We start from the raw sequence: 10,908 nt of genomic DNA on the forward strand, positions 1-10,908 counted from the left end.
TGGCAACCGAAATTATGCCAGGCACAGCTGCGATCCCGGGACAGGACGGAGCTGATTGTGGGTGGGTGAGAGCAGGAGCCGGGGCTGAGAGAGGAACGGTTCCTAGCCAGAGGTTTTCTCCCTCCCAGTCTTCCATTTCGACTTTGGACCCTAGGTGACTGCAACAATGTACTTGGCCAGCAGAGTCAGAGCCAAGCAGCTGGAGTGCCCTGTGGCCCGTAATAGCTGCGCTGGAAGTTCTTGAAAAGGGTCAGCCATCTGCCCCCTCCCTTCTTTATTAAGTGTTTGTTCCAACAAGTGGACGGACACTCTCTTGCTTCTTCACTCAGCCCCAGCTTAACTGTCAAGAGCTTGGCGGCTTCCAACCCAACTCCCTCCTAGCCAGGACCCTCTCTAGTCGTGTTGCTTTGACCAAAACCTTCACAGTTCAAGTCCTGCCCCAGAGGGGCGGAGGGAGTAGTAGGCAAGGGGAAAAGTAAAGTGGGGTGGCCCTCCTATAGGGGCGATAGAAAAACCACGTGAGCCTTTTGGAGTTTCCGGACGGACCAAAGCCAGCGAGCACTTATGGTTAGGGCCACAAGGGGCCGCGTTTGTGTCAAACCAAAGCCAGCGAGCACTTATGGCGGGCTGCATCCTCAACCAGAGCGTTCCTGACCTCCAGGCAGTCTGGAGACTGATGCCGGGCGTGGGGTGGGGCTTGGGGGAGCGGGGGAGGGGCGGTGAGGATCTCCCTTAGACAAGGAACAGGAAGCAAAGTTCGATAATCTTTTTATAAAATACAGGGGTTTTGAAGGAAGGTGTGCGATCAGCCACGGCGTGTGGAGTGCTCTCACACGAAGATCTGAATGCGGTCACGGATGGGCTGGCGGCAGATGGGGCAGGCGTTAAGCGCAGCGCCACAGGGCGCGCACGCTCCATGGCCGCACTGGAACACCAGGCGGATGTGGCTGTCGATGCAGATGGGGCAGGTGATGCGCTCCTCCATCTGCCTGTAGCGGCTCTGTAGCTCCTCCACCAGTTGCCGAGGCGGGCCGGGCACCTGGATGGCATTTACCACCTCTGAGCCGTCTGTGGGATGAGGTGAGTGGGAATCAGCAACAGAAGGTGTGAAGATTAGGTGCAGGCTGTTGAGCTTGTCACAGGACAAGGAGTGGCAGGGCCAAGCCCCATCCTACCCACCTGGGCGTAGCTTTTTGCTGATGACCACCTGGCATCTGATACACTTCTTCATCCTTCGAGCGCATTCTGCCAGGGGCAGTGCACTGTTAGTAGGGCTGGACTAGGCAGCTGGGCCACCCTAGTCCTCCACACACACCCCGAACTCACCCTCACACACTGTGCGGTGCTGACACGGTGAGAATAGAACTAGCAATGCCAGCTCCGAGCACACCAGGCACTCGGCAGCTTCTGGCCCTGCTGTGCCAGACACATGCAGGTTCGTCACGGTGTTAGGAGTACTCAGCACATGCCGGGGGCCCGGGGGCACACCCCCACCGCCACCTGCCTGTCGCTCCCTGCAGTTGGAGGAGGGGGCTTGAAAGGTGGCCCAATGGCCTTAATGGTTGTCTCCCTACAAGCCCCGCATCATGGGCTCACCTGAAGCGCTGGGCACAGCCCTGCAAGGCCTTGAGCACTCGGCCTTCTGTGGCCAGGTCCAGTGGGCTCCGGCCGCGGTGGTTTGCGTAGCTCACATCAGCACCCTCCAATGCCAGGAAGCAGGCCACTGCAGCGCCTACAGTCAACTCTGTGCTGCCTGGGAGGCCTGAGGCCTGTAGCTGAGTGGCAGGACATACAGATAAGGGTGGAAACCCCACGAAGACTTGAAGGAAGCCTTTGCTGGCATTGGGCTACCCCAGAAATCTGAATAATGGTATCGCTGTCTGGGCTAATGCTTCTGGATCTAGAATGACTCGGGAAAGCAGGCCCCAAAGATGCCCTTTGTTAGGCAGGTGCAAAAACTCTGAGATCCTTCATCCCAAATGGGCCCCAACCCTTTTCCAGGTTGGTCTGGATTACAGAGAAAAGCTCTTGAAATTCAGGGTTCCAAACTGCCCTACTCTCCGGAAACCCTGGTTCTCTGGAGTTAATGGGAAATAAAAAAATCACCCAGGCCCTCCTTTCCAGTACCCACACCATACTTCCTCACCCTTGACAGCAGCTGCAAGGGCCCTGGGTCTCCCCCAGCCCTGTCAGCCACCAGGGGCAACAGCTGATGACGCTGTAGTGCCACATGTAGGGCTGTGTCACCCTCCTCGTCCTCAGTATTGACACTGCAGCCTGCGTCCACTAGCAGCGGTACCAGCCCCAGGTGGGCCTGTTGCACAGCCAGATGCAGTGGAGACTGAAGCTTCCGGTTTCGCACATTCACATCACAGCGACCCTAGGGAAAGGATGGGCACAGGTTCAGCTTTGACATCCCACTTGGTCTGGTTCCTGGCCTTGAGTGGCCCTGGGACCCCTGCACCCACCTCTCGGATTAGGACCTGGGCCACCTCCCTGTGGTTGTTGAGAGCTGCCAGATGCAGTGCAGTAAAGCCATCCTCCTTCTTGGCATCCACCAGCTGCCGGGCCCTTGCCAGAATCTTTCTGACTGCTCTGTGGGAACAAGAAGGTAGGTCCAGGGGCTTCCCTAAGCACTTCACCGAGTGCTCTGGATCAGGATAGCCTGGCAGTAGGTCAAAAGACTGGATGACAGCAGTGTGCCCAACCCCCACACTCACAGCACATGGCCCTTGAGGGATGCATGGTGTAGCAGTGTGAAGCCCTGGCTATTGGTAGCAGTGACATCGATGCCAGGAACCTCGGTGAGGACTTCAACAATGCTGCTGGCACCGGCACCAGCAGAGATGGCAGAATGCAGGGGTGTGTCTGCATGAGCATCCTGTAACAGAGGGGGATGGTCACACAGCAGCGCCTTCCTCCAGGGTCAAGTTGGTTCCTTGACCTAGGGCTGTTTAGTGGCAAAGAATCCAGGGACTATCACTCACCGGCAAGTTGACATCACAACCACGTTCACACAGGATCTTTACCACCTCTAGGAAGCCCCTCTGTACAGCCACATGTAGGGCTGTGCTGCGTGTGCCATTCCGAGCATCCACTGCACATCCTGCACTCAGGAGCACCCTTGTGGCCTCAGGCTGGTTCCTAATGGTAGAAGTGGGAAGGTTTGGGGACAGTCCATTTGTACACTGGCTCTAAAGTTCATTCCCAACAGGACCCGCCAGCCTGCCCAGGCCTCACCCCATGGCTGTGTAGTGCAGCACAGTGTTGCCCTCATCATCCGGCAGGTCCATACTTGCTCTTGCCTGCAGCAGCAGCCGCACCAGCTCTACCTGGCCCAGGTAAGCAGCCACCTGCAGGGCAGTTCTACCCTGGTTCTTGGTGTCCACCTGTGAAGAAAGCCAACACATGAACTCTGGGCACTCTCCTTGGTGGCTATCACAAGGGCAGGGTGGTAACTTGCCTGCTCTGGATGCCTTCGCAGAAGATCCAGAGCCCGGGCTACATTTCCTAGTGCAGCCTCTACTACCAGCCTCCCCGGGTGCTCTGGGTCACTCTTCTGGGTCCGAAGCTTGTCCAGGGCCACACTCAGTGAGCCTGGGGGCAGGGTTGAGGTAAGTGCTGGCCAGGGGCTGCCCTGCCTCCCACCAGCCACTGAGACTGATGCCGCACTTTTGTTCTCTCTGGCACGCTCAGCCACATCCAGGTTGGCGTCTTCCTCAGGCCGGTAGGCCACTAGGCAAGAGGGGCTGAAGGTCCACCGCTGACCGCCAACTGCCACACGCAAGTTTCCATCTCCAAACACCTTCACCACTTTCCCCACTCGGCCTAGGGCCTGAGGAGAAGAGGTGGGGTCACAACAGGTCAGGGGTGGCGTAGACAGCAGTGGGAGCGGGGTCAACGTGCTGACAACAGACATTAAGACTCACGGGGGCCATGTCGTCGGTCCATTCACCATGTCCAGCCTGAAGTCGCTTCACAGTGTCAAGGTCATCGATGACCCGGACCACATCACCCACCCAGAAGCTGTTGTGCTGGATGACAGAGAAGCCAATAAGGGGAGTTTCTCCAGCTATCTGTGTCTACTCAGGGTCATGTGGAAGGGCACATCCTGCTCCACGGGGCAAGAAGACAACCTTGGCCCCAGTTCCTGCCTCAAGTACAACCCAATGGTCTGGCTGCTGGTCAAGGGCCTCAGTTGACCAAAACAGGCCTGGGTGGTCAGCCTGAGCCATAGGGGATAACAGTCTGAGAAGCAGAGACCAAAGTCCAGCTCTGGAGATGTGTGAAGGTCAAGAAGACCTGTTGCAAGGGTCCCTATCCACTGACCAGACACAAGGCAGCACAGAAAATGCAGTATAGATACAGGAAAGAAGTTAAGGGTGGAGCTGGGTGAGAGGCTGGGAAGGAGGGTAGGGCTGGTTGGGTTGTGGAGTTCCTGCAGGGATCTATGCACACATCCGTGCGCAGAGTGAACCTGCTCTAAAGTATCCTCCTCTAGGTTCACACTGGACGTTCCCATCTATCTGGCCCATGTCTCATCTCCACAGTCCAGTGTTCCAAACAGCTTCCACAGAATCTACTCAGTCTAGTCTTCAACGCCTTTGGCAGGCAAGCCTCCACTTCAGTCTCCTTACAGATTACTCCATCTGTCTCCCTGGTGCAAACAGCATCTCAAGAGAGTATGGCAAGCAACCCATCTGGTCTACCATACTCCCTTGTTCTCAGGACAGAGTCCACAGGTTCTGGTCTCAGATGCCTATGTTTCATTCTCCTCTGTGTCCTTCACACCTGTGTTGCCTTCTGGTCTTACCTCCACCCACCAGGTTCTCCCCTTCCTTCAGGTGTGCAAACTCATGGGGAGACTGGTGCCTATTCATGCCTAACCACTCCCAAGACTGAACAAGTACATGGAGGGAATCAGAGAAGCAATAAGTGGGGCTCAGCCCAGCCCCCTAGGCACCTTGGTGAGAGCCCCAGGGTGGAAGGTCCAGCGGGTCTCATGGTTGAACTGCACACGCACGTCCCCACGGTCTGTGATGCGGTGCACGGTGCCCATCTGTCCGATAAACTGTGGCGGGTCACGGAGGCTATGGCTGGGTCAGGCTGGATGCTTGGGGCAGGAAGAGGGATGGGGTCCAAAGGACTTGGGAAGGGGAACACATGGGGAGTCAGCAGAAGAGGTGGCTCACCTCTGCCATCCTAGGGTTCCAGCCACCATGGCCTTCTTGCATGTCCCTTAGGACATCTGTGTCCAGCAGACACTTGACCTTGTCCCCACGCTGGAAGGGCTGGCCATCAGCACTCACCCTGCGCTGCAGCTCTGCTGGCTTGCCTGGGGAGAGGGTGGCAGGCTAGGCCTCAGCAAGCAACCTGCCCACCCCAAACAGGACATGCTAGAGTGACACGGGCACAGCCAGGGCAGGAGGGCAGCTGGTGTCAGAGTCAGCCCCATACCAAGCTTTGGGAGGTGCTCCTTGTAGTAAAAGCCGCCAGCTGCCTCACCAACACATCTGAGATCCACCTTGCCCTTGTGGCCCACTCGGTACACGTTCGTGGTTCCATCTGCCCATGTCACACTGGCCACACTTCGGCCTGTCTCCACATCCCAGCCACGGATGTCCACCACACGACCTGTCTTGCCTTCCCCTCCTGGGAAGACAGTATGCACACCGACAAGCTTAGAGTGTGTCTTGAGGCTGAGCTGTAACCGGCTTTGCCTCCGTCTCTCTCCAGCCACCACTCACCATCTTGTGAGCCCCATTCCCAGTCAGGGCCTCGTACCACCTTTGCTCCTTGAAAGATGCCCCTCAGTGGGATTCGAGGGAGGCCCTGTCGGGGGCTCAGCGTAACCCTGTAAGAGAATGAGTCTGAGCCATGCAGCTGTGATGGTCAGATTCTGCACTACCCACCTTGTCCCTCTATCCTAATGGCATCAGGGTCATTAGGATAGGAATTCTGGATGGATCTCAGACTAAACCACTGTCCTTGAATGGTTTCCCAGCAGACCTCCACTTTGGGAGAGGGGACAAACTATCCAATGTCTCTGGGCTCAGAGAATTTCTTTCACCAATACCAGGCTGGAAAGAGACCTGAGATGTCTCTTGGAGCACAGCCCATGTGACCAGTCCATTTCTGTTGCCTATAGAGCAGCAGGGGCAGAGCCTGGCCCAGAGGAAGGAAACATTGTCTATCCACCAGAACTGACCCCTACCCTGGCCTCAGGCTCACCTATGCTGCACCTCTCTCCACATACAGGAAAGACTAAGGAGGTGCAGAAAATAAAAGATGGGCCCAGCAGTGGTGGCGCACGCCTTTAAATCCCAGCACTTGGGAGGCAGAGGCAGGCTGATTTTTGAGTTGGAGGCCAGCCTGGAATACAGAGTGAGTTCCAGGACAGCCAGGACTACACAGAGAAACCCTGCCTTGGAAAAAAAAAAGAAAAGAAAAGAGAAGAAAAGATGGTACTTGACTGCCTTCCCAAGTCAATCCTGTCTCCTGTCCTCATCTCTTTGCATCAGGTCAGGGCTATTCCCAGCTATAACTATAGGTGACAAGCCTCCCTGCCAGGCCTGGTGCCACCAGGGGATGATGTATGTTTCAATTGCTTCTGCTATCCATGTGGCTATATTCAGACCACATTCAGTGCTCCAGGGTACTGCTCTACTGAAGAGTTCTGCTTGCTTGCCTACCTGTCTCTAAGGGTGACATGACAGAGGAAATCCCATCCATGGAACCCACCTCACAGTTCAGTGAGAAAAAAGTGGGGGCGTAACATTCTCAAGGCTCTAGATAACCTGACCCTGGTTATCCATCAAGGAAATCATGCAAGGGGGGGGGGGCTTACTAGGTACTTTTGGAAGTGACTCAGCCAGAGGCCAAGGAGGCCCTAGGGAGGTAGGCTATTGCCTAGGGAACTCACGGGCGTGAGTGAGATGTCTCATAGCGCTCGAAGGCATGGGTCAGGTCATGCTTGTTGTGCATGTAGCACTGTGTGCAGAGGTCATAATCAAAGCAGACACGGCACTTCCAACGCATGCCGCGAAGCCCATGTTTCTTGCAGCAGTCACAGATGATATTGGGGTGGCGGATACCTAGGTGCAGGATGGGGTAAGTGAGGACCTGATGGTCTCCTGTCACCTGGCCAGCCCCACCCACAGCTGGGAATCAACACACACCGATTTGGGCGTTGTCATAGAGCAACAGGTCATGGGCACCTTGGTAGCCAGCTCGATAGTTGGTACGTGTGCCCTGGTCCCACTGAACGACAACTGTACGGTCGGGGGTCGAGGGGCTGCCATGGCGGCCAAGCTCCACCACGGTGCCCACACCGCCCTCACCTCCATCCTGCTGGCCCCATTTCCAGTCCATTCCGCGTACCACACGCATGCCCACCTGCACACCTGCATGGGGGTCCAGGTCCATGGTGAGGGGGGGTTGTTCAAAGACCTGCAACAAAGAGCATCCTTAGTCGATATCAGAATGCCAGGTGGCCAGGCTAACCATAGGACACACGTTGAGATGGCCACCTGGGAGAGAAATATGGATCCGGAACAGAGAAAACTAGGCCAAAAGAACAAAGTAGCAAGAACATCAGCACTTTAAAGCTAGAGTTGGACATGATGGCGCGTACTTTAATACCAGTACCCAGGAGGCAGAGGCAAGAGGTTCTCTGTGAGTTCAAGACCATCCAGGTCGATATAGTGAGTTCTAGGTTAGCTAAGGCTACATACTAAGAACCTGTCTCCAAAACTTAAATTAGTAAATAAGAGATAACCCTAATAGATGTACATTGTAGATGCCCATGTGGAAGACTATAAGGCCATCCATCTTGTCGAAGCAAAGACTTTCTGTGCAGCTCACTGATATGTGGGACTGAATTAAAGGGCTGTTTTTCTTTTTTTTTTGGTTTTTCGAGACAGGGTTTCTCTGTGTAGCCCTGGCTGTCCTGGAACTCACTTTGTAGACCAGGCTGGCCTCGAACTCAGAAATCNCCTGCCTCTGCCTCCCGAGTGCTGGGATTAAAGGCGTGCGCCACCACGCCCGGCTTAAAGGGCTGTTTTTCAACAAGTTGTTATAAAGCAACTGAAGAGGACAATGACGTGAGGGAGGAGGCTCCCAGTCTATAAGAAAAAGGCAGACAAGCTGAAAATGGGCAAGACAGAAACACGTACTCCAGGAGAAGCACTACGCATGGAATGTGTTGTTACCAGGATACTGCTCATAGGCAGGACAAGGTCCTCTGCTCCACATTTCAAATGATAGTAGAGTCATGCAACTCTAGTAGAGTCATGGTCTCTTTAGGGACCATCTTTAGAGGAGCATGGTCTAGCTGCAGAGGTGGTATGCTCACAGAAGCATCTGCCCCGTGTCCTTCATGGTGAACTGGGTCCTGAGTAGTCAATGCCCAAGAGAATATAAACCTACCTTGCTAAGGTGGGTGGCAGAACAAAGATGAGAGACAGGGAAGGGGAGGAGCTAAAGGTAAGAGTGTCAACTATAGGGACTCTAGTCACAGAAGTTTAAGACGTGGACAGTCATGCCAAGCTTTGGGTTACTTATGTGGCCTTAATCATAATAACTTTAAATATGTCTCTGTACTAACCTTAAATAAAGTTAACATGTACAAGGTCTTTGCTAGACTGAACTCAAACTCAGTATCCTGCCTCAGCCTTTAAAGTGCCAACATCAAGACACACAAAGGAATTTGAAAGAGAGTCTGACAGGGGGAGGCTCAGGGGCTCCTGCACTATGACAAGTCACTTATACTTCATCCTATCTAAGCACCAAGCCCTGTAACTAGGGGAGGAGTGAGGGATTGCCTAGAATGAACAACGCTAGCAGTCCTGTTCTAGGACATATACATAGGCCTCACAAGAGGCTGAAAGATCACCCCCAACCTGCAGCTGTCAGCATTTCAGGGTCCTGCCAACTCTATCTGGGACCCAGTAGCTATGAAGCCATGAGGCAGAGAGGCCAGAGAAGAGATAAGTGAACAACAATAGGTGTGCAGCACACAGCAGCCCTCTGCCTGGGCCCTCTTCCAGGCCTTGCCCCAGACTGACAGTCTTCTGGCCTGCCCAGCTCAGAAAACATTCCCCACTACACTACCCACTATGAAGCCACAGGTGGACAGTAAGGAAGACCAATAGCCCTGCCTAGCCACAGACACTGGCTGATGGCCGAGTGGCCTGAGCACCACAGGCTGTCTCAGAGCCAAGTACAGTAAGGCAACCAACACAACTCAGAAGCCTGTGTGCATACACCGGGTGCTGCCACATGCAGACTCTGGCATACGCTGGGCACTACTACACGCAGACTCCGGATGTGCATCTCACCACATTCTCAGGGGCACAGGCCTCCTGGCCTGCATGGCCTTGTGCAGTTTTCTTTTACATTTTACTATTTCATGTGTGTGAGTGTTTGGCCTGCAAATGTCTGTACACCATGTGTATACAGTACCAGGAGAGGCCAAAAGAGGGTGTGAGAGGGTGGGACTGGAGTAACAAGTGATTGTGAGACATCATGTGGGTGCTGGGGGTTGAACCTGGAGGTCGTCTGAATGAGCAGGCAGTATTCTAACCACCAAACCATCGCTCAAGTCCCTTCTGCAATTCTTCTTCCTTTACTCTGGCCCAGGACTGCTAGAACCACAGAAAAAGCAGGCAGGCACATTCTCCTGGCTCACTGCCTATGAAAAGCCTTCCCAAACAGCAGAGCTCTGTTTCTTCAGAGGAACCCCCTCCTCTGTCCACAGGCCATGTCTGTCTGTCCTCAGTCCACAGGCCATGTCTGTCCTCTCTTGTAACTCACTCTTCCCCCACAAGCTCTAGAGTCCCTGCTGAGATGTGGCACTGGGGACACAGCTTCCTAGCTTCTTCCTCTTTCCACAGGATAGAGAGAACCCCAGAGCAGCCACTATGAAAAGTGAGCCCCAGACAAGGGGAGGGTCTTGTGACACCTAGCCATGACAGCTGGCTCTCCTCCTCTACAGTCTGTGTAGCCTCAACTCCTTCATCATTATCTGTCACAGAAGTCTGACATAGGTGTGGCGAGAGCAGTCCCTTGCTGCACTTAGGGGATCCAGTGTCCCATACACCCCTACACCCACACACCCACATACCCCTAAACCCATAACCCCTACACCCATACACCCCACACGCATATACCCTTACACCCCTATACCCATACACCCCTATACCCATATACCCTTACACCCATACACCCCTACACCCCTACACTCAAATACTGCTTGCTCACTGAAAGCCAGACACCAAGGCCTTGCCTTGAGTGGCACAGACACAACAGACAACAAGAAGCACAGTTTCATTGGGGAGCACAGCTCTGCTGGTTGGCTCAGCTCCACTCCCCCTCCCTGGTAATGGCCATGGCTATACTACTGAGAAATATCCTGGAGGGAAATTAACTAAACAGCTATGCTGGAGTGGGAATGAGGTCTTCTTGATACATCTCCCTAGTCACAGAACTTCTCACCACTTGACCTTTAAAGCTCCCGGCCTTGCCACTTCCTAGGCCCTTCCTTGCTGGGACTTTGTATTCTCTCCACATAGCTCTCCTAGAAGAGCGGGCACTTTCAAGCTAAGGGTCTCCATCCACTCCCAGCATGCTCTACACAGAAACCTTCCTTGTCCACATGATTGAGGCAGGGGAAGATAGTGGCCTGTGGACACAGTGGTGGCACTGCCCTTCAGAGACAGCTCTGTCTCTGCCAGGCTACTGATCTCCACTGGCACCATGTTAACCTTCCTTCCTGCTGCCAGAGTTCAGCACGGCTGGAAAGACAGATTGAGAAGACCTCATTTCCACCCCAACATACCTGTTTAGCCAGAACAAGGCTTGTTATAAGAGAACCTCAGGGGCTGGTGAGATGGCTCAGTGGGTAAGAGC

At 54.3% G+C, this 10,908-nt stretch overlaps 1 protein-coding gene across 8 annotated transcripts in view; it reads right to left on the reverse strand.

The window, feature by feature from the left end:
- Positions 1 to 756: 756 nt before the first annotated feature.
- The window catches only part of Mib2 (mindbomb E3 ubiquitin protein ligase 2), a 15,446-nt gene continuing 5,294 nt past the window's right edge, over positions 757 to 10,908 (reverse strand). For 2 of the 8 annotated variants that reach the window (XM_029476397.1, XM_021160022.2), the window contains 18 exons: positions 7,179 to 7,449; positions 6,923 to 7,094; positions 5,748 to 5,854; positions 5,458 to 5,652; positions 5,193 to 5,335; positions 4,964 to 5,071; positions 3,930 to 4,034; positions 3,673 to 3,835; positions 3,464 to 3,597; positions 3,241 to 3,389; positions 2,988 to 3,144; positions 2,721 to 2,881; positions 2,469 to 2,595; positions 2,147 to 2,380; positions 1,597 to 1,775; positions 1,327 to 1,514; positions 1,180 to 1,245; positions 757 to 1,068 (listed from right to left, as the gene is read on the reverse strand). In XM_029476397.1, the coding sequence (XP_029332257.1) occupies positions 830 to 1,068; positions 1,180 to 1,245; positions 1,327 to 1,514; positions 1,597 to 1,775; positions 2,147 to 2,380; positions 2,469 to 2,595; positions 2,721 to 2,881; positions 2,988 to 3,144; positions 3,241 to 3,389; positions 3,464 to 3,597; positions 3,673 to 3,835; positions 3,930 to 4,034; positions 4,964 to 5,071; positions 5,193 to 5,335; positions 5,458 to 5,652; positions 5,748 to 5,854; positions 6,923 to 7,094; positions 7,179 to 7,425 (2,874 nt within the window). In that variant the 5' untranslated portion in view covers positions 7,426 to 7,449 and the 3' untranslated portion in view covers positions 757 to 829. Of the gene's footprint in view, positions 1,069 to 1,179; positions 1,246 to 1,326; positions 1,515 to 1,596; positions 1,776 to 2,146; positions 2,381 to 2,468; positions 2,596 to 2,720; positions 2,882 to 2,987; positions 3,145 to 3,240; positions 3,390 to 3,463; positions 3,836 to 3,929; positions 4,035 to 4,963; positions 5,072 to 5,192; positions 5,336 to 5,457; positions 5,653 to 5,747; positions 5,855 to 6,922; positions 7,095 to 7,178; positions 7,450 to 10,908 lie in introns of all 8 variants that reach the window. The other 6 variants (XM_029476396.1, XM_021160019.2, XM_021160023.2 and 3 more) reach the window with 5 other exon arrangements.

Source organism: Mus caroli, chromosome 4 (genome assembly GCF_900094665.2).
Source record: "Mus caroli chromosome 4, CAROLI_EIJ_v1.1, whole genome shotgun sequence".
In the NCBI taxonomy this organism is placed as follows: Eukaryota; Metazoa; Chordata; class Mammalia; order Rodentia; family Muridae; genus Mus; species Mus caroli.